We start from the raw sequence: 23,572 nt of genomic DNA on the forward strand, positions 1-23,572 counted from the left end.
AAATTGTTTTTTCACGTAAACACCAGGATATCATTTAACATTTGAATTAACTGATAATATGATTATTCTTATACTTTGGTGAAATTATTCCAAGAGTAGTATAAAAGATTGGAGAATAAATTATCAACAATTTAGTAGTCAAGTTGTCTGTGGCCAGATAACAGGAAGAAACGAATAGTAAGGCCACAGAAAACCAGGACTGATTTTTGAAGTGTGACTTAAGAGTCCACATCTGGATTTTAGCAGTGAATAGATGTGCAAGAATTAAAGATGACTAAATGAATTTAATCTCTGGATTGTAGTGTGAGTGTGTGTGTTTACCACCTGCAGGTTGTTTACCTGCTGACTTACTGTATCAATCTGACCTCCCATTTGCTGCCTAGACCTTTGGGACAAAATTGAGGTTCCCTAGTTTTTCATAACCTTAGGTAAATCGCTTCTGTCTTGGAGCTGTATTTCTTTAGCATGAAGATGACAGGGTGGTATAGTGGTTTAGTGGAAGCTCAGAAGTTTGTAATTTTGGTTCATCTGGTATTTACACATGTTATTTACTCAGTGTTGACAACTAATAGGTTTATGTATTTATGTTTGTCTAGCCCTTCCTGGCAAGGATGAACTGAGTATATAAAGACCTGCATTATAGGCATACTAGCAATCACTTGCTACTTGAGAACACTTTGTGTATCATTGTTTACAAATTTATGCTATGAATGGAGATAAAGAGAAAACCTCTATCATCCAACAAACAATAAGTTGGTCTTATAGATTTGCTTTAGATAATAAATTCATGTGATTGAAGAGTTCAGATGGTTCAAAAAAGTATCCTTCCTATCAATTTTCCATCCGTGTGTGTGTGTGTGTAAAAACAGGGAGTTGCTATGTAGTTCAGGCTGACCTTGGACTCAGTATGTATGTAGCCCAGGCCTAGACTTTAAACTGTTAATTACTTTTTTTTTACATTACAAACTTATTTTTAAAATTTAATTATTATAGATATGTCTCATTCATTTTATTTATATTAATTAGTATTTGTATATAGTTTCATCTTGCTTTCATGCAACAGCATCTGGTATTTCACTTTCATGAAAATTATGCAAAGAAAGAATGGTATGTAAAATTGTCCTCACTTTTCTGAGAATATAAATTGGGCTTTTTGTTTTAAACAAATTGGGTTTTTGGTCAGCATTCACATTGAAGTCTGCTAGGGCCTTTGCACTGTGGCCATAAAGCTTAAGTCATTTGTCACAATTTGAGGTGGTTTATACATATATTTTGATATTTTGTGTGAGTGTGTGTGTGTGTGTGTATACGTACATGGGTGTATAGTAATAGGCTAATCCTTAAAAAATATTGAAAATAGCATGTAGCTATATCACTTTTGGCAGTTTATTATACCTGTTTTTAAAGTCACATAAATGTGTTTTATACATTTCATTAGGGCAAAGATTTTGTGTCTAGAGTTTTGAACAAATTGGGAAAGTTTATATGCAGTAGTAACTTAAAGAGAAATGTGAATTCTTTTTCCTCTTGAATATACTTCCATTTTTTGCAAGTCAATTTTAACTGTTAGACTTCTTAATGTTGTTTATTATTTGTTTTATATTAAGTTGATTTTTTTTTCTAAGTCACATTTTGGAGTAGAAAAAAGCCTTAGAGATGTACTTTAATACTTCATTTATTCATCATCGTCAGTGAATGTACAGAGTAGATTTTTTTCTTTAAATATTCCTCTTTTACATATCATGTGCTTATGTACTTTAACTATTTGTAATACTTAATATTTTCTAAAACATGTTTAAACTTCCCTAGTTTCTTCGAAAGAAATATTTGTAGCACAAGGATCTACTTAGGCCTGTTAATGGATTGTTGCATTCCTATATGTCAACTGAGCACACCTGTTTTTGTTGGGCTCTAAGGTTAGCATACTTTTTGTTACTGATGTTTTCTGCTCTAAAAGGCAGTATGTCCCTATTTAATTTGTTCATTCGGAAACATTTTGGCTTGGAAAATAGGTAACCAAATTTGTGAAGAATTATGTATTTAATAAGAAGCCATAAATCCTTGTGGGGAGCCTTAGGTATAAAGAGCATAGCTGTAGTGCAGAGGCCTTTAACAAGTTATTTTTGATAATCAATGACCTTTGCTTATTGGGTTAATGGGTCAGGGCATTGTTTTGATCTTTGAACAATAAAATGTTATAAAAATTGTATTTTAGGGAAGAAAAGTTATTCTCATGTTTTCCTTTGTATTGATGTTCTGATTTACTCTGTAATTGAGCTGGATTAAATATTATTTAAGGTCAAATTTTTAAGGTATATATGTTTTTCAGTGGATACAGCCCATTACAATAGCAATTTAGTGAAATAACTGTAATGGAACTTTTCTTTTCAATTTGGCTTCTCTTTCTCTATCTCTCTCTGTTTTTTTTTCTGTTCACCAGGGAGTAACTATTCCCAGTCAGAGGCGCTATGTGTATTATTATAGCTACCTGTTAAAGAATCATCTGGATTATAGACCAGTGGCACTGTTGTTTCACAAGATGATGTTTGAAACTATTCCAATGTTCAGTGGCGGAACTTGCAGTAAGTGCTCTAAATTCTTATCCTTCCACGTGTTGGAACACTTTTCTTGACGTATCTAGAAGTACATAATACGTAAATATCTGAAAAGAAAAATAACACATTTCAGATTTATGCAGGAGAGTTTATTTCTGAAGTATCTGAATTAGCTTCATTGTTCAGCTTGTTAGGCTAAAGAAGCCAAGAACAGTGGGTTTTAATGTTTTGAAGCCAAATTATATTTATGAAAGAAATTTTTCATACTACCACTACCAAATGCAGCCTAAATTCTGGCCAGATGATTGATAAATCTGTACCATCAGAGGTTCACTTTAAGAGTGATAATGAGATTCTTTAGTTTACTGGTCTTGTGGCAGGAACCAATTCCTTCATTTTAAAAAGACTAGATATTTACAATAATGGTAACAAAACAGTAAAAAGGAACGAGAGAAGTGGTAAAACATGTTAGCAAGTATGAGGAAAGAGTAGGATTGAATCAGTGTGTGGAGTATTAGGGAAAACCTGGATTTAGGTCTAAGTTTTAGTTCTAGATCAGTCAGTAACATACTGTTTAATCCCAGGTATATCATCTACATTTTTTTAGTTTACTCATCAAGAAAGTAGATATTGAAATATGAAACTTTTTTGGATAAGAAGTAAATACAGACTGTGTCATTGATGTCTGCCTCTAATTTATTTTTCTGTCATAGCCTGACTTCTTTAAGGCCTGCCTTAGTGATCCTGATCCTGTTCTGCTTCTATGCTATTCTTGGCTAGATTTCTTAGCTATACTGATAGGAGGTTTAATACCTGGACCCAGAGCAGTTGATCAAGGAAGAATACATGTAAAGAACTATTATCTAGCCCTATGAAAGATAACACTGGTTTATTTTTTCTGAAACAGAATTTTGTATTACTGAAATTTAAATACCTCATGGAAGTTAGCCATGTTTTCATTTTTAGGAAATACATTTTATTAGAATTTAGATAATTTTGTAGTTTCTAGATAAGATACCACAGTACTTTTTCTTTTAATACCTTAAATATTGCTTCAGTGTTAGGGTGCGTTGCTAGTGGTTTTAGTTTTTAGCTTTACATTTTGAAAATATTTATGTAATTAAATGTTTTTTATTTCTATATTAGTTTATACTTAGGCAATTAATTTCCTGATACTGTTTTTCTTTGTCAGATAAATGCAGTCACCTTCAGTAAATCTTTCTAAGAGTAAGGCAACTATAACAAAACCACAGTTTTTTTTCCCCTCATTTAGTTTATTGGTACTTTTTAAGTGTACAGTACAGTTACAGTCATCACTGGGATCTTGGTGATGTTACATGACAGATCTTGGTTCTCATTTTTTCCCCACACTCCTGCTTTCCTTTTACCCCCTCCACCCTTTCCTATTTATAAAAACTTTTTTTTCCATTTTTTGTTTTCTCATATTTTTTCTTGTCCCATATTTCCTTTCCCCTACCCTTCTCACTTACCCTACACCTTTAGCCCTTTTCTTCCTATTTCACATTATCAGTTATACAATTTGGATCTTATTTACACTTTTAGTTTTTCACACCAGAGAAACTATTCGATACTTACATGTGTGTGTCCTATTTATTTCACTTGAGTAAGGCCTCAATATTCATTCATTTTCCTAGGAATGACTCTAGTTTCTCATTCTTTAAGACCACAGATTTATTCATACAGCATGTTAAGGGTGTCTAAGGGACCTCACTGATTTTTTTTTTAATCAGTATAGTTAAAAATGTTTCTGAGTGCAAGGCACTGTGCTGATGGAGGTGATCAATGTAGGAACTTAACAGATTCATACAGGAGAGAGGAAAAGGAAGAAAAAAATTGTGTTTTTTCTGTAGTATAGATACCAGTGTAAGAGCTAAGCAAAAGGTATTATGGAGAAAATACCTGAGAGAAAACATTCACTTCAGTAATCTTACATAGTATAATTTTTGCACATTACTCTCTATAGGAAAGATTTCTTATCAGTTCTATTCTGCCTTCCTATATTTAATCCCTATTTTGTTTTGTTAATCTCATAGTATTTTCCATTTACATTTCTAAGTTTAAAATTATCAACTGAAGTCTTTTTAATCTTTTTCACTTTTTTATGTATGTGATCTAATGTTACACATTGAAGCTTTATTAAATACAAATAATTATCCAAAGGAGATTGTATGTACAAATTATACATGCTATACTTATGAAAAGAAAGCTTTGCAGATTTTCAAACAGTCTCATAAAGGAAATCCACCAGCTCTTTATTGAACATTGGAGAAAACATACAGAGTTTAGTTTGGTAGTCAGTAGGAAGGGGCTTGAACTGAAGTGCAGCAGAAGGAAATGTACTGGACAAAGGAATACAATGACAGAATAGAATAGGAATGAAATGTGTGACTGACTGTTAAAGGATCTTAAATAGGGATGTCAGATTTGATTTGATAAATACTGTAATATCATGATAACACTAGAAGCTTTAACCATGTTTTAAGGACAGTTATGTAGAAAGTATTGATTGCAGGGGAAAGAAAACCAGCAGTGTGATTTGCCTTAAGCCACATGTGCTAGAGAAATCAAATAGAATTCATTTAGTTTTTCTTTTGCCATTTATGTCCAAAGATTTTGCTAATTTTTTGATCTTGCTCAGATGGATGATTCATAGAAAGGAAAAAGAAAAGCAAATCTGACATTTAGGGACATGAATATTTTAATTAAAAAAGTAATAGTTTGGTTTTAAGTCTTATGAAGGTGAGCTACACTCAATGGGTATTTCAGTATAGGTTTAAATGTTGGTGTCAGATAACACCTAATATTTGGGGAAGCATCAGGAAAGACTTAAGTCAACATGATGTGGAGGTTGAGGGTAGGAGTGATTGGAGGAAGGCAGAGGGTAAAGACTGAAACAAGTGGGGGCTGGCACCTCGGGTTCAGGAGAAACAAAAGGAATCAGTGAGAAAGTGGTTTCTGCAAGATTGTCAGGGATTAGCAATCTTGTTTTTTTTCTTTTTGGTGTGTGTATTCAGATTGAACCCTGAGCCCTTCTCGTGCTAAGCAAGCTCTCTACCCCTGAGCTAAAGTATAGCCCTTTTTGTATCTTATTTTGTTTTGCTAAGTTGCTTAGGCTGGCCTTGAACTTGAGATCCACCTGCCTCAACCTCCCAAGTACCCGGGATTATAGGCATATACCACAGTGCCTGGCAATTGTCTTAATATTTCTAAGTGAAGAAAAAGTTAATTGTATTCTGTATATATGTATTAAAAATGCTGAGGAAGCTGATCAAAATGCTTTTCTCTCAGGATTCTATCAACATAGGTATATATCCAAGAAATTTAACTTTGATTTTTATTAACTAGGTATAGATCTTCTCATTCCTTTAAGACACAGTCATGTATCTCAGAATTGTGTCTTAGGAGACAAAAGATCCATACTAATTTTGGACTTCTGATAAGTTAAATCCTCTTGATCTAAAATTTGAAATTCATATTGTAAAGGAGATTATTTTCCATAGTGATTTCAGGAAATCTTTACTACTTATTTTTATTACAAGTTCTATAGTTTAGTTTTTTTTGGCTATTTTAAATAGCACTGAATAGTTAGCTTATGAATTGTTTATGTAACAATTCAAAACTTTTCTTTTTTTATTAGTGCATGTTGGCAATATATTATTGACCACATTCCTTGTAGGAATTTGATACATGTATATAACACATCTTAAACAATTCTAACATTATTGAAGATACACATTTTAGATGTAGTTTAGTTGAAATCTGGATTATACTATCAATTTTTTTTTTTAAATCCTATAATCAGTGTTACCAGATTTTGAATTAATGGAGTTTAAGTTAACAAAATCATAAGGCATTTCATTCAGTTAATTTTATCACAGCTTTGATAAAATACATGCCTTATTTGTTTATTCAAGTTAGATTCCAACTGAAACTTTTCAGTATCACATAAACACTTGTAAAGTGACTCATTGTACTTTAAAACTTTAGTAAAAGAGGTGAAATTTATTAAAAAGTTGTTGGTATAATATTTTCCTTTTGGGAGTGGCTTTTTTCTCATTGCAAATGTCTTACAAATCCATGTTAGAAACACTCCCCTGCTTTTAGCAAATATGCTATTATGTGACAGCTCATGCTACGTTAGATATTATATAAGTAAGTCAGTAGGTGTTTATTAAATGAGATTAGTTTGGTTTTTGATTTGTTGGTTAGTTTCATCTTGAAGGATAGTAATACCTTGTGGTGCTGAGAATTTTATATCTGAATATATATAGTTTTCTTCTTGAATTCTTTAGTATACTACACATGAATTATACTTAGCCAAATTATCTAAATAAATTTAAATTTTTAAGCTGTCATTTCTGTGATTAACACAATTAGCTATAAATGAATTTGCATAGATTTGAAAATAAACATAAGTCTGTTTCCACACTTTACACCTTTTAGTTGAATTTCTGATATAAAAGTGTGATGATTTTGAAAAGGTATACTTTGCTAGTTATTTTAAAAGACATAGGTCAAAGCCAAAATTGTTGTTAATGAAAACTGAGTTGTTTTGGAGGGAAGTGAAGTTTTGCTACTATTTTTATTTTAGGTCTGTTGTGTTTCTTTACAGATATTTTAAATCTCTTTTTTTCTTGTTCATCATAAGGGTGACTTTCTATACTTTCAAAAATAAAATATTGTCTAGAGGTAATAAGAATGATGGTTAGTATTTTTATAAATACCTACACTTATGTTTGTGGAATTTATTATAACTTTGTTACAGGTTATATTCTCTTTCCTCTTCTGATGATGTAGTAGTTTTTGTGATTCTTTGGCTCACATTAGAGACATAAATAGTATCACAAATATATATAGATATATAGATATATCTATATATATTTTGGTACTGGGGATCAAACTTGGGACCTTGCACTTGCAAGCAGGCGGTGGAACCACTGAGCTAAATCCCCAGCATTCACAAATATGTTTTAAAAGTTATCATTTACGCAGTTCACAAATGTAGAAAATTTTTAAAATCATTTTTATGCTTAAAGTCATGTATGTTAGTATTTTTAGCATAATTATAATGTCCTAAATCTAATCTTGGGACTTAATATTCCTGAAATAGGAATTGACTTTCATAATAGTAACAGAACCTTATTTTGAAAGTTCATAGTAGAGAAAATCTTAATATTGATTATACTTAATAATATATATAGATATGTATATCTATAGATATACACATATATCTATATGTATGTATAGATATATAGATATTTATAAATATACAATCCTGCCATGTAGTTCTGACTGGCCTTGAATTCACTATGTAATTCATACTCGCCTCACACTCTTAGTGGTCCTCCTGCCTTAGCCCTGCTTCAGCCTCCCAAGTGCTGGGATTACAGGCATGTGCCACCATGCCCAGGCTTATGTTGGTTGTATTTTTGACCTGTTTATTTCCATTGACTTGTTTAGATTAGGAATGCACATGGAGAATTAACCTTCTGTGTACATTGCTGATAATTAATCATTAAAATAACTAAGTTTGTGCAGTTTGACAGTTGAAGGTTTTTCCATTGAAATGATACTAGTATTTATTTAACCATGCAGATCCTCAGTTTGTGGTCTGCCAGCTAAAGGTGAAGATATATTCCTCCAATTCAGGACCCACAAGACGGGAAGACAAGTTCATGTACTTTGAGTTCCCTCAGCCATTGCCTGTGTGTGGTGACATCAAAGTAGAGTTCTTCCACAAACAGAACAAGATGCTAAAAAAGGTTTGCGCTTTGTTTTTATTGGGAAAATATCCAAAATAGCTGTGTCTAAGGAATAACCTCAGATCATTTGTTTAAAGCCTTTGGTTAGGCAGAAGTCATTCTGTAATGAGATGACAAGTTATCTTTTATGAGTGACATTTAATGAACTATGGTTAGTGTTCTGTTAGAGCTGTAGATACTTTACTGTGGAATGAATGAAATATGAAGGTAGATGAGCTTGTTAGAAGGAAAGGTTATATGGTATAATGAGATGAAATTTTCTTAATATTGGATATGCAAAAAATTTTTGTAGAAGTATTAATAATTGCGTACTACCCCTATTCAATATATTATAATCCTCTTTAAAGAGTGATTCATTTACTGAGAAGAAATCAGAAATTTAAAAAAAATTTTTTTTTTTGGTGTATACATAGCAGTAAGATCTGTTCTGTGTTATGTAATAACAAACCAGTTTTCTCGCATTTCACTTGAGTTTCTTGAGACTGGGTTATGTAGTTTTTTAGTTAGGAGAGACATAGGTATGAAGAGGAAGTAATAAAGAATGAAAAAAAATGTGGTATTATTTAAATATTCAGGTTTAGACAGTAAGATTTACATTTTACTGAGCTATATTTAGAGAAGGCCAGAGCTCAGTTGTAAAACAGTCTTGGTTTAACATATTAAATGTGAACAATTTCTAAGGTGTAAAACTTTATGTAGTAATGGAAGAATAGCTTTGTGTAGTGTTACTGTCTTATTAAATATACTGGATAGTATATTGTCAATTTTTAGACATTGACAGAATGAAATAGGATTGATACAGTTTTCTTAATTTTTAAGTTTTTCTTTTGAAAGACAAGAATAGGAAGTTTCACTTCCTACAAAAATTTTAAACACTCTTTACTTATCAGAAGAAATATAATTGCCTTTAGAATCTAAGCTAAAAATAAAAGAAATCACAGAATGTTAAATTGATGTTTTTCATCAGAAATACATTTATTTGTATAAATAAAAATTATCTACATTTTCAAAATAGCTTTGAATTTATTTTTGTTATTACATTTATTTTGTATTGGGGATTAAACTAAGCTAAGCCTCCAGCCCTTTTAAAAATGTTATCTCGAATCAGAGTTTGAATAAGTTGTACAGGATGGCCTCAAACTTGTGGTCCTCCTGCCTCGAGCTCCCAAAGCAGCTGGGATTACAGGCAAGTACCAGGCTGAAAAGAATTTTTCAAGAATCTAAAAAGTATTAGCAAATGTTTCAAGATTTAAGATAATTAATAATCTTTGAGTGACCCCCTCTTTTTGTTCCACATTAGAATAAAAGGTTTAAATGGCAGTGGTAGGTACCAGGTAATGTGTCATGACTGTCAAATGATCATGCAGTTAATTTCTGTGTTGGGAAAGGTTTAAAATGATGTAGTTTTTCTGTTGTAGTTTTTAATTAAGGCTGCTTCATATTATTAATTTCTTTTGGTTGGGGGGAGGGTCGTTCTCTCTCTCTCTCTCTCTCTCTCTCTCTCTCTCTCTATAAAAACTCACTCTGTAGCCCAGGATGGCCTGGAACTCAGGGTGATCCTTCAGTGTCAAACTCCGAAGTGCCAGGATTAACAGACATGCACCATTGTGTCTGACATATTAATTTTTTAATTAACAGAAAGAATTTAAATAACAGAAAGAATTCGGACTTCTCTCCCCCATTTTATTCTGAAAGTTGCCAAGCATATATTGTCATACAAGAAAGTGGAACCACTTATGTTTGTTTTTATCACTGTAGACATAAAAAGTAAATTCCCTGCTTCATTAGGGAAGTTGTATTAACCTTTCAAGAACCTTTATTAAAGTAAAAGTTTTTAAGTTTTGTTATACCTCCACACATCTTGTAATACCTCCACTCAATGTTTTTTAAAGCTAATATGAGACTAGAAAAGAAGTATATTTCACTTCTGATTTCAAAACAAAGTTACACCAAATCTTATGACATTGTATTTTTGTTCTAAAGTTTGAATAAAAGAAAAATCGTAGTGAATGAGAATGTAACAGGTAACTCACAGATATATCAAATGATAGTTTATTTTATCAATTTCTTAGAGTAAATGTTTTATGTAATGACATATTCTTTTTTTAAAAAAAGATAAAAAATTAGCAATTTCTTTTCTTTTTTAGGACAAAATGTTTCACTTTTGGGTAAATACGTTCTTCATACCAGGACCAGAGGAAACCTCAGAAAAAGTAGAAAATGGAAGTCTATGTGATCAAGATATTGATAGTATTTGCAGTATAGAGCGTGCAGATAATGATAAAGAATATCTAGTACTTACTTTAACAAAAAATGATCTCGACAAAGCAAATAAAGATAAGGCAAACCGATATTTTTCTCCAAATTTTAAGGTCAGTTAAATACATTCTGGGGAGTCTGTCCGTGTGTGCGTGTGTGTGTGTGTGTGTGTGTGTGTGTGTGTGTGTGTGAGTGTGTTATTGTAGGTTTGTAGTTGAAGACCTCGTTTGACTTATTTTCAAGCTAAATTATGTGTTAACGTAGAAGCAATGTTTATGTAGCAGTAACCTGAAAGTTTCTAATAAAATAGCCAGATGCACAGAGAGTCAAAAAAGTTGCATTTTCCTTATCTGGCCTAAAAGTGTGGGACAGGGGTGAAGTGAGTGGAATATGAAGTAGGAATGGGGAAAGGAAGAAATATATGAAAACTCGTTTGTTTGGAAATGATTTGTAGGAATGTTTTCACCACTCCTGCTCTTATCTCGTCTGTTATTCTCAGCTCCTCAGAGTGATCTTAAAAAATAAATTTGTATCATTCATGTTAACTTTTTTTTTGTACTGGGGATCGAACTTGTGCTTGAGAGGCAGGTGCCGGAACCACTGAGCTAAATCCTCCACACCATGTTAGTTAACATTTTTAAAAAACCTTTTAAATAAGGACCTGAATAATTTAGGACAGGCCTACTTTCTTCCTCAACTCCAGCTGCATTCTCTCCTTGTTCCCTGACAATTCAGCTATAGTGGTCTTGTCTCGTTTCTGCAAAGTGTTGTTCTTGTGGCTATGGTCTTTTCAGTTCTCATCCTAATCTGGTACTCTCTACCCCAGCCTTTTTTCTGACCCTCATATGGTTGTCCTTCTCATTATTTCTAGCCTTAGTTACCTTCAAGCTCTTCTGCTCTGATTTTCCCTTTTAAAAAGCCCATTCTGTTTCCTCATATCATGGAGTTACTTGGTTTCATTTTTGTATATGTATATGATATGTATATGTATTTATCTATTATGAACAAGAACAATTTTTTTTTTGAAACAAGGTCTTGCTAAGTAGTTCAGGCTGGCCTTAAACTCACTATGTAGTCCAAGCTAGCCTCAAACTCAACAGTAATGCTCCTGCTTCAGCCTCCCAAGTGCTGGGCTTACAGGCATGTGCCACCACGCCCAGCTTATCATTGGGATCTTGTACCTTTACATGACAGATCTTGGTTCTCACTTTTTTCCCCATACCCCTGCCCTCCCTTCATCCCCTCCACTCTGCCCTATTTACAAACACTTTAGTTCCATTTTTTCATTTTCTCATATTTTTCTTGTCCCTTATTTCCTTTCCCCCACACTTCCCACTTTCTCTATACCTTTAGCCCTTTTCTTCCTATTTCACATTATCAGTTACACAATTTGGATCTTATTTATACTTTTAGTTTTTCACACCAGAGAAACTATTCGGTGTTTACACATATGGATGTGTTATTTATTTCATTTAATATATATCCATTTTCCTATGAATGACTCTAATTTCTCATTCTTTATGGCTGAGTAGTATTCCATTTTATAGAAAAACCACATCTTCTTTATCCAGTTTCCAACTGATGGGCAATTGGGCTGTTTCCAAGTTGTAGCTATTACAAACTAATTTTAAATGCATTTGAACTTTAAATTTCTTGTTTAGAAGTTTCCCTTAGGATCTATAGATTTTTATTTTCTTTCAGTTCTCTAAATCTGTTTCTCTTAACCATTAGCTTTTAAAATGTTTCCTCATAGTTTTGTTTTTATATTGCAAGAAGTTTTACATTTGTGATTACAAATATAAATTGTTATCAATAAACTGATGTAATTTCTTATCATGATAAATGCTGTGCAAAATAAGAGATGGTGTAGAAAGCAATCTACTAGGATGGTTAGAGAAGGCCTGATCAAGTGGATGACATTTGTGCAGGAACTTAATTGAGAAGAGTGAGCTATCTAAATAGATGAGAAAAGAGGGAAGAGTGTATGCAGAATCACTGAGATGGAAATGAATTTCTTGTATTTGAGTGGCATAAGTCATTTGAATAAAAGGGAGGAGACCAGAAAACCAGTCTTGTTATGGAGGCAACAATGTCGTACAAGAAAGATGCAATCTAAACTTTAGTTTTTAAATATCCACTGTATCCACTTAAAATAGATACTTGGGAAAGGAAAGTAGGGAGAAAGGGCAAGAATGGAAGCTGGGGTCAGTTAGTCCCATCTGCAGTGGGGTAGTTTAGGTGAGAGTTGGTGGTTGCTTGGACTAGAATAATGGCAAGAAAGGGTAAGTAGGAGCTGCCAGATTAGGTATATATATTGTGTTTTGAGGGTAGGATTTAAAAATATAGTGAATATTGGTTGTAAGAGATGAAACACTGGTAGTGAATAACTCTTGAGTAACAGAGGAAGAGGGTATGTAGATAGAAAAGGCCAGGGATTTGGAGTCAGATCTGATTGAAATCTCACGTATACTACCTACCAGTTATGCATCCTTTGACAAGTTCACTAACCTTTCTGGGCATTTGTTTCCCTAAAATGTTAGAGATATTTTGACTATACATATACATGTAAAGGCCATTGGCCCATCAATATATGACCTTCGTTAACTTCTCTCTTTTTTCTCCTTTTAGGTAAAGCTTTTAAGGTTATTTGTATAATATTACTAGTATCAGAAAACAAAGTTAAGTTTCAGACAGATAATAAACATTCATTTGGAACTCAGCCATTTGTAAATTGAATTTTGTGATTGAAAAACTAGTATATAGTCTCTTGATCTTCAATCTGCGTTTCTTTTATAGAATTACTAATTGGTGTTTGTGGCTTGTGTTTCTTAGAAATAGTGTGGTAAACTGTAGGAAATCTTACAAACAGAGTCATATGAGAGGCATTTGCCCTTTAAAGATCAGCTTATTATAGTACTTAAGAGGGAATCTTAAAAATGTTATCTTTGCTTAAGTAATTTATGACTAGTCATAATTATAGATTTTCATTTAAAATTTTCTTTCTCTAGGTGAAGCTGTACTTCACAAAAACAGTAGAGGAGCCATCCAATCCAGAGGCTAGCAGTTCAACTTCTGTAACGCCAGATGTTAGTGACAATGAACCTGATCATTATAGATATTCTGACACCACTGACTCTGACCCAGAGAACGAGCCTTTTGATGAAGATCAGCACACACAAATTACAAAAGTCTGATTTTTTTTTTATCAAGAGGGATTAAAAACCATGAAAACAAACTTGAATAAACTGAAAATGGACCTTTTTTTTTTTTTTTAAATGGCAATAGGACATTGTGTCAGATTACCAGTTATAGGAACAATTTTCTTTTCCTGACCAATCTTGTTTTACCCTATACATCCACAGGGTTTTGACACTTGTTGTCCAGTTGAAAAAAGGTTGTGTAGCTGTGTTATGTATATACCTTTTTGTGTCAAAAGGACATTTAAAATTCAATTAGGATAAATAAAAATGGCACTTTCCCATTTTATTCCAGTTTTCTAAAAAGTGGAGACAGACTGATGTGTATACTTGGGAATTTTTCCTTTTATGTTCTGTCACCAATTGAAGTGGCTAAAGACCTTTGCGAATTACAGGTTCACATCCTACCCCTTTGCACTTGTGGCAACAGATAAGTTCGCAGTTGGCTAAGAGAAGTTTCTAAAAGGTTTTTACTACATCCTAATGCATGTATTCTGGTGAGGGGAATGGAGGGAGTGCTCAGAAAGGAATATATTTTATGCTGGACTCTGGACCATATACCATCTCCAGCTATCTACATTCACCTTTCTTTAGCATGCTACAGTTAATTTTGACATTGGAGGAATTGGCCGCTGTCACTGCTTGTTGTTTGTGCATTTTTTTAAAAAAGCATAATGGTGCTAGAAAAGGCAGCTAGAGGGAGTGAATCTGTGTTGGGGTACAGGAATGAACCTTCTGTAACACCTTAATCCACAAATGAAGGGAAATAAAAGTGACGTGGTCATAGATAAGAAACACAGCAACAATGACTTAACCATATAAATGTGGAGGCTATCAACAAAGAATGGGCTTGAAACATAAAATTGACAATGATTTCTTAAATATATTTTCTGAATTGTAATGACGGCTCCATCTCCTGTGTAATCAAGACCAGTGCTAAAAGTCTGATGCTATTAGTAGCTACATCAGTCAACAACTTACTTTATTGAATTTCAATCATATACCTGCTGTGGATGCTTCATGTGCTGCATACAAACTTCTTTTTACTCACTAAATATAAAATATTTTGTAATGCTGCACAGAAAATTTAGAGATTCTACAGTAAGCGGTTCTTTTTTCTTTAAAGATTTATGATGCACTTATTCAATCCAGCAGCTGTCAGCCGTTCCACCCTTTTGACCTTACACATTCTATTACAATGAGTTTTGCAGTTTTGCACATTTTTTAAATGTCATTAACTGTTAGGGAATTTTACTTGAATACTGAATACATATAATGTGTATATTAAAAAAAATTGTGTTAAAAAGGAAATTAGAGTTGCAGTAAATTTTCCACACTGCACAAATAAGGCATTTGATTTTTCAGTAGAAATTGTCCTGCATATGCTCTATCAATTTATTATTGAAAGAATAGACTTTTTTCAATGTGCAGTGTAGATTCATTTCTTCATAGTGCTAGAGTCGGGAACTAGGGCTTCAATTTCATGTCTTAAATATCTTATATTTGATATGCCCAGACTGCATATGATTTTAAGCAGAGTACAACTACTATTGTAGAGCAAATGTGAAGATACTATTAAAAAGGATTTTTTTCCCCCAGAAACTCAATGTCTTTAAAATTACACCTTGACCTTGACATTTGAATACCTAATCGTTATATTTTTTAGTGGTGTAAAATCCAATTTTCAGTAATTTATTGGTGCTGAAATTGTTCACTAGCTGTGGTCTGACTTAGTTAATTTACAAACACAGATTGCATAGGACTTACTAGAGCAGTATTTATAGTTTGGTGGTAAATAGATTAGGCAGAACTTCATCAAAATATTCTTAGTAAATAATGTTGATGTTTTCCATACCTCATAAGTTTCATTCAGCAAATAAAGTTTTTAAATTTTTAACAAGGCTCTTAGAATTTACACATTTATATTTAAACATTGATAATATAGAGCATATTCATTGACTACTCATTAAGTTAAACTGGTAAAGTTAGAGACAACTATTCCACAGATTGCACCATTGAAATTAAGATGCCATTTTTGTCTTTTATAAAAGCTGAAAATTGACTAAAATGAAAACCAACTATTCATGTTTTGAAGGTAGTTATTAATATTCTTTGTTACAGTTTTGGGCACAGCATATTAAAACATAACTTGCATTGTTCCAATATGTAACATGAAGGGCCACGTTATAAATAATTATATTATAATGGGCTTTTGCACTGTTATTTTTCCTTTGGAATGTGAAGGTCTGAATGAGGGTTTTGATTTTGAATGTTTCAGTGTTTTTGAGAAGCCTTGCTTACATTTTATGGTGTAGTCATTGGAAATGGAAAAATGGCATTATATATATATATTATATATATATATAAATATATATTATACATACTCTCCTTTATTTCAGTTACCATCCCCATAGAATTTGACAAGAATTGCTATGACTGAAAGGTTTTCAAGTCCTAATTAAAACTTTATTTATGACAGTATTCATAATTAGCCTGAAATGCATTCTATAGTAATTCTTCCCAAGTTTCTGGAATGTTTTTTTTGGACCTTTTGGATGTGCAGCAGCTTACATGTCTGAAGTTACTTGAAGGCACCACTTTTAAGAAAGCTTACAATTGGTCCCTGTACCATCCCAAATCCTTTGTAACTCCTCTTGGATATTTTTGCCATAATTATAAAAGGATAGTTGAACAAATAGCATCACCATTCTTTGCTGTGGCACAGGTTATCAACTTAAGTGGAGTTTACCGGCAGCATCAAATGTTTCAGCTTTAAAAAATAAAAGTAGGGTACAAGTTACATGTTTAGTTCTAGAAAATTTGTGCAATATGTTCATAACGATGGCTGTGGTTGCCACAAAGTGCCTCGTTTACCTTTAAATACTGTTAATGTGTCATGCATGCAGATGGAAGGGGTGGAACTGTGCACTCAAGTGGGGGCTTTAACTGTAGTATTTGGCAGAGTTGCCTTCTACCTGCCAATTCAAAAGTTCAACCTGTTTTCATATAGAATATATATACTAAAAAGTTTCAGTCTGTTAAACAGCCTTACTCTGATCCAGCCTCTTCAGATATTCTTGTGCAGCAGTGGCTCTGTGTGTAAATGCTATGCACTGAGGATACACACACATATACACACACACACACACACACATGCACACACACAAATGATGTGTACAGGATAATGCCTCATACCAATCAGATGTCCATTTGTTACTGTGTTTGTTAACAACCCTTTATCTCTTAGTGTTATAAACTCCACTTAAAACTGATTAAAGTCTCATTCTTGTCATTGTGTGGGTGTTTTATTAAATGAGAGTATTTATAATTTAAATTTGCATAAATCTATTGAAATTTTAAGTAATAGGCAGCCAAATAGGATTATGTTTTCTCTAAGGTTCCCTCCCACCCTCCTGCTGTCCTTCAGAGCCAGTGGGCTTCTTAGAAACACAAGGTCTTTGCTTAGGAGTAGAGTATCTGTCTATTCATGTTTAAGAGAAACACTTCAAGCTTTAATCACCATTTATAATTGTTCAGGCACATGAAATAATAGCATTTTACTCCTGACAGCGTTCAGGATTCTTGGAGAACTGTTCATATTGTATTATTAGGTCAAATGTCTGAAAATAACTCCCCCAAATGAATTTGATACTTCAAGATTTCAATTTTATGGCTTTTCCTTTATAATTTTATACCCTACCATCAACATATGGGAAGCTTCATCTGTTTTTTCTGACTTGTGCCATATAAAAAGTGAAATTTTATAATAGTCTAAAGGACCTTGTGTACTTAATTTTATTTCAGATATACTTGGAATTAAAAGACTAAGGCATATCCTTTCAACAGCATTGTAAGGTAATAAGTATAGCTCATACAAATGTTTTTATAGTAAAGCAGACAATGTAACTGGATTTAATTTTCAAGTTTACATGTTCTCCATGTGACTTACATGTGAATAATGTATAAGATGAAGTGTGAAGTGTATATATATTCATAATGTGTGTATGAAAATCATCCTGGAGTCTGATAGTATTTTATATATAAGAAGCTATTTTGGTGATGTTTGCAAAGTAGCAATTTATTGACATTTCGATTTTGTATCATGTCCTCACTGTACTATAACTTGAGCTAGTGTGTTTCAGTGAATGCCATCACCATTTCCATTGAGAATTTAAAAATCACCGGTGTTTAACATAAAGGCTTCCAAAAAATCAAGACCCTTAAATTTAGTTAATTTATTGCTAACCTGGAACTCTCGGTTCTTTTATTTTTGCCAGCGTACCTAAAGCTAAATCTTAAATGGCTTATATATAACTTTGAATTAGCAGTGCTATTGCTAGTGAAGAGAAATGTTTGTGAATGGAAACAATAATACTCAAAACTTGTAGGGACAAGATGTAAAAAATACCAAGATAATAGAGAAAAACTAAAGATCAGGTATTGGAGACTAATTTTTCTATAAAGTTACATAGCTATAGGAATCCTAGTGGTAAAGTTGCTTATCAGTTTATAGTGTTTAGAGAAAGCCATTTTTATGACCATGACTTTATTTCTCCATCTTTCAAGAGATTTTCCTTATAAGTATATCCGAATATGGGTAGCCACTCTGACAAATTCATGTTGGTTGGTAGCTTTAAACATTTATAATGTGAACACAGGAAAAAAGTTTCACCCATGGTAGTACCCTTTGATTTTAAAATTGGCTATTTTTAGAATACTTTCCTAACAACAATAAAATAATCACAATCCCAACACTTGGAGATATAGCCATTATTAATATCGTGACTATAATCTTGGTTTATTTATGTATATTCATATATATATTTAAAATGAATTTATACTGTGCATATTCTCAGTCTCCATATTTTCATCATGCTTCACAAAATGGGCAGTTATTTAAACACTTTAAGATTATGGATGCAGATTATATACAGTTTATTTACTGTTGCCATTAGAATGGTATATATCTAAATCAGTTACATTTATTTACCATAGAGAAGCTTTAAATTTTGGGTATTTCTCAAGAGCCATTTTTAAGTAGAATGCGAAATGCTATATTAATAGTTCATCACTTCTATTTCCCTTTTAGATTGGGAAAGAAAGATAAACTTTTCAGTTTGTATAGTTGGTAAGAAATGGCTCAGTTTAGAGCCAGTTATTTTAATACCTGCCCCTTCCAAAGCAAAACTACTGTGGACTTATCACTAGTCTTTAAATCTGCATGGCCATGTGATTTGCATCACATCGTAAAGTTAATATTTCATCAATACCCATAGCTCTGAAACCAGATTTATCATTATGATGAGCTTAGAATGTACAACTGTTTTTGATAGTTTTTGGAGAATTTTGAAGACACACTTAGCTGAGGGTAGTATGTATAACTTATAAATCAATGTATTGATATTTTTTAAACATTTTTACATATGAGTGAAGTTAACTGCCATCTTTGAGCATTACCACATTTTAAAGCTACATATTTTTAAACGAAGTGTTTAACAAGGATTTATATTTTTCATTTTTAAAAATTAAAAATAATTTATATCTTCTCTGTTGCATGTAGATTCTCATCTGTCCTAATGGGTAGAGATTTTGTTTATGTAGAAGGAACAAAGCTTGTAGTCATGGCTTTAGTGTTGCAGTTGGCCAAATCTGTTTACTGCAGTGAAATTCTTAATGTTTAGGTGTGATGTTCAGTAGTACATCACTTGTTGGCTATTATTCATGTGCGCCTCTAAGATTTTTTGCCTACTTTAATTATAGTTGTCTGAATGATAATCCCACATTTACAGATGCCCTTTCAGTATCTAACTTGTTTCCATTAAATTGCCCTTATCCCCTGAGAAACAGTTTGTACGTGTGCATGTGTGCGTTTGTATGTGCAGTGTGCCTGGGTGAATCAGATTTTCAAGAGTGCTACACTAACTTTAGAGATTAAATAGTTTGATTCAGGCAAACATTTCTCACTGGAATTTTGCAGTTCATTGTAATGAAAATGTTAACCCTGGACAATCTTTGACATACAGTAGTGAATCTTGGATATTAATGAATTTGTTAGTAGCATCGTGATGTGTACATTCATGAGTTATTTTCAAAGTTGTGCATTAAACCAAAGTTGGCATTTTGGAAATGTTTATATCAAGTTCCATTTGGCTACTGATGGACATTAAGAATAGAAATGCCTTCCTATGGAGAGTATTTTTCCTTTAAAAAATTAAAAAGGTTAATTATTTTGACTGCTTGTTTTTAGCTTTTTATTCATCCAACAAGTACTTATCAATCCTATGTGTTCAGAATGCATTAGTGTCCAAAACAGACACACCTTATTCTTGCCCTTGAGTTTATGCTCCAGTAGAAGAAATAAACTTTACCAAAATAATTATAAACTGTGATAAAGTGCTGTGAAATATGAGATATATATGATACAGTGATGATCACCAGACATTCCATTTGCTTCCCTAGATTTTCACCTTCATGGATTTGGATGGGGCTCATAGATCTAGTTCATTCAAATGAAATGTCAGTGAGGTGATGTGAAAATTCCAAGGAAAGTCAATGAAAAGAATATCCCGTGTGCCCCAGTTTCTCTCTTCCACTGCAGTGACCAAAGATCTGATAGGTCTTAGGTAATAGAACTCTGTCAGCTTGAGTCTTGAGCTACGGTACATAGTATATATAGTACTATATGGAGTAGAATTCCTCCTTTCCCCATATTAAACAGCACAGTAAGCAGCAAAACAGTTCATACTAATATTTTGGGACAGTTTATTCTTATAGCATAGTTTATTATAATTAATGTAATACTTTAGAAAAATTAGGGAAAAGTTTCCTGAGCAAAGAAGACTTAAGAATGAAGCAAAATGACATCTTTAAACAAGCTGATGCAATAAACTAAGTTGCAAGAAAGTTATTGAGCAATAATAGTTACATTTGTGTAAGGCATTTTTTCTAGATGTTTGGTGTACAAGTAGGTGAACAGCAAATCTGCTTTTGTGGAGCTTATGTTCAAGCAAGAGAACATTGATAATAAACAGTAAGCATACCATAGATAGTGCTGAGGTCAGGAAAATGACCTAGGGGTGGAGAGAGTCCATTACTGGATAGGAGAGTCCAGAGAAGGTCCCTCAGGAGTGTGAACTTGGAATAGACTCCCGAGACAGTGGTGTTAGGGCCTTTTTTCACGCTTTGAACTAGAAATACGCACTCAGAATACCCTATATAAAATTTTATTCTATCTAACTCTGAACATTTGAGTTTCCAAGGTTATTAGTATATTTAAGGAGAATTTTAAAAAAATGCCACCCGATATAGCCGTGATGTTCTAAATTGTTTTGTTTTCTAAATTGGGTTGGCAAGAATCTATACAATCAGTTAGGTTCCCTTGGATTCACTTAGTCTTTCTTACACTATGTATTTTGAAAATACTAATATTACTTTTCAGAAAACATTTAAATCTTGTTACAGCCTTAAACATTTCTGAAGGCTGAAAGGAAGTACCTTAATTTACTGATGGGAAACAAGTTATAAATTTTGTTGTGAATAAAATGTATAATCTAGTGCTACCCATTTTAATTCTTCACCGTAATTTTTAAAAAATTCAAAGAGTACTAGTAACTGAATGGCAAAAGAGTCTTTTTTTTTCTTTCACAGTTTCACAGAACTAACTTATTCCAATTTAAGGGTCCAAGAAGTTTAACTTTAGGATCCAGGGAAATGGCATGATCGAATTCACACAATGGAAGTTTGTAACTGTTTATTCATCAGGGCATTATTTTTTACTAGTGATCAATTTCTGCTTTTTCTAAGGGCAGCTATGGTAATTAGGCATAAAATATTGAAAGAAAGCTTGACTCTCTCCTCTGTTTTGAGACGGTGTAATTTATAGTTCAGGCTGGACTTGAATTCACTATGTAGCGCAGGCTAGCCTCGAACTTGCAGTCATCCAATCTCAGCCTCTCAAGTGCTGAGATTACAGGCGCTCACTACCACACCTCGTTTTCTTTTTTTATGATTTTAGGCAGTTTTAACCACGTTTCTGACAAATATGTTTTGACAGTTTGATTTAGAAAAGACGTTGGACGTCGTGCCACATGCCTGTAATCCTGCACTGGGGAGGCTGAGGCAGGGGAATCAGTGCAAATTCAAGGCCAACTTGGTTACATAGTGAGTTCAGGGCTAGCCTGAATCACAAATTGAGACCATGCCTCAAAAAAACCAAAAAAAAAACAACAAAACAAACAAACAAAAAAACTAAACAAACAAAAAAGAGGACTTAAAGTACTTGAATGAGATATCCCTGTATGAAAAAAATTACATAAAAATTTAGAAAAAAGTATGTATATTTCTTTAGGTCCTTTGGCCTACGGCTTAAAATTTATATATAATGTCACTTGAACTTGGATCATTGGGCTTTGAAAGTACATTCTGTTAATATTATGAGTCATCCCTTTAAACATTTATAGAGTTATGTATTTGTACCAATTCTCCACAATGAATGCCATCACTGTGTACTGCAAACATATAGTAATAAAAAATTTAAAAAACAAATAGGCCCACAAAGCCTCATTTTCCAGGAAATAAGCAGTGCTTTTACAATAGTGCTTTTCTTGAAAACCTGAGTGAAAATAATTCAGTAAGTTACATGATTCTGTTTAATAATATAGCTCACTGTAAGCTGAGATAGTGTAGAATTTAGCAAAATTACAATCTAAAAAATAGTATGTTTTCCGTGATAAAATTTAGTCAATTCTTCCATTTAACTGACATTAGAACACATTGTGATGTGGAAGAATTATTAGCAAATTAGTCATGATTAGACTTTTCTGTTATAATCATGTTTTTGAAGTGCGATCACCCAATTTTCCTGTTCCTGTTGCCCCTAGCCACGGTGGCCAACCTGTGGCATGCGTGCTGCAGAGGGGCTGTTTGTTATCATTGAAAGCTCTAAAAGGTTTGGCATCAGTGCCCTATAGAAAAGGAAAGTATATTTCAGTTTCACAAATGCACATTAAATTACTGAAATTTTTAGTTTTATACATTATTTTCTGAAAATATTGGCAGGAAAATCCAGCAATTTTTACATGATTATTTTAAACAATGGAACCACAAGTAAATCTTTAGGGTATTAGTTAATACTTTTGTTTACTATCTGTAGCCATTGTATCACATGAATAACGCACAGGATTCCTGGTAGCGTTGTATATTAATGAATGTTTAACAGGGAAAATAACTTTTAGTCTTTAGTATGAGTAGGCGTTACGTAAAATTTCCCTGTGCAGGCTCAGCAGACATTATTAAATGTATTTAGCTGTCCTTACAGAACACTGAAGCCATTGTTTCTATAAAAATGCAATAAGGTTAAAACTGAAAATATCACTATGAACATGATTTACTCTGAAAGCCACAAGCTATTGACTCTTTCTCCAGAAAGTTAAACACAATTCTACCTCAGAAAACCTGAAGACTCATTTAAAATTGATAAGAATTCTGTGGTAAATCAGCTCACTACCTATAGATGGAGATCAGGAGCAGAGAGAGAAAGGAAACTGAAATAAGAAGAGAAGGGAAACAGGAAGAAAAGAAAAATTGGAAGAGTTCAGGCTAACTCTTAGTCCTGAGGGCTGCAACAATGACAGTAAAATAACTATCATGTGATATGGTGCCATATCATATGGTAGTTACCAAACATGCTTTACCTTCTCTTCAAGGTAGATTATTTTATTTTACACATAAAAATTGAAAAGTCAAGGTATTTAAATTACCCAGGTCTCACTACTAGAAG

General features: G+C 32.9%; 1 protein-coding gene across 1 annotated transcript in view; it reads left to right on the forward strand.

The window, feature by feature from the left end:
• Positions 1-16,958, forward strand: part of Pten (phosphatase and tensin homolog) — an 80,711-nt gene extending 63,753 nt beyond the window's left edge. The window contains exons 6-9 of the mRNA XM_010604989.2: positions 2,441-2,582; positions 8,172-8,338; positions 10,486-10,710; positions 13,606-16,958. Of these exons, the coding sequence (XP_010603291.1) occupies positions 2,441-2,582; positions 8,172-8,338; positions 10,486-10,710; positions 13,606-13,791 (720 nt within the window). The 3' untranslated portion in view covers positions 13,792-16,958. The remainder of the gene's footprint in view (positions 1-2,440; positions 2,583-8,171; positions 8,339-10,485; positions 10,711-13,605) is intronic.
• The last annotated feature ends 6,614 nt before the right edge of the window (positions 16,959-23,572 follow it).

This window comes from Fukomys damarensis, unplaced genomic scaffold (assembly GCF_012274545.1).
Source record: "Fukomys damarensis isolate Sample0158 unplaced genomic scaffold, DMR_v1.0_HiC HiC_scaffold_20, whole genome shotgun sequence".
Lineage (NCBI taxonomy): Eukaryota > Metazoa > Chordata > Mammalia > Rodentia > Bathyergidae > Fukomys > Fukomys damarensis.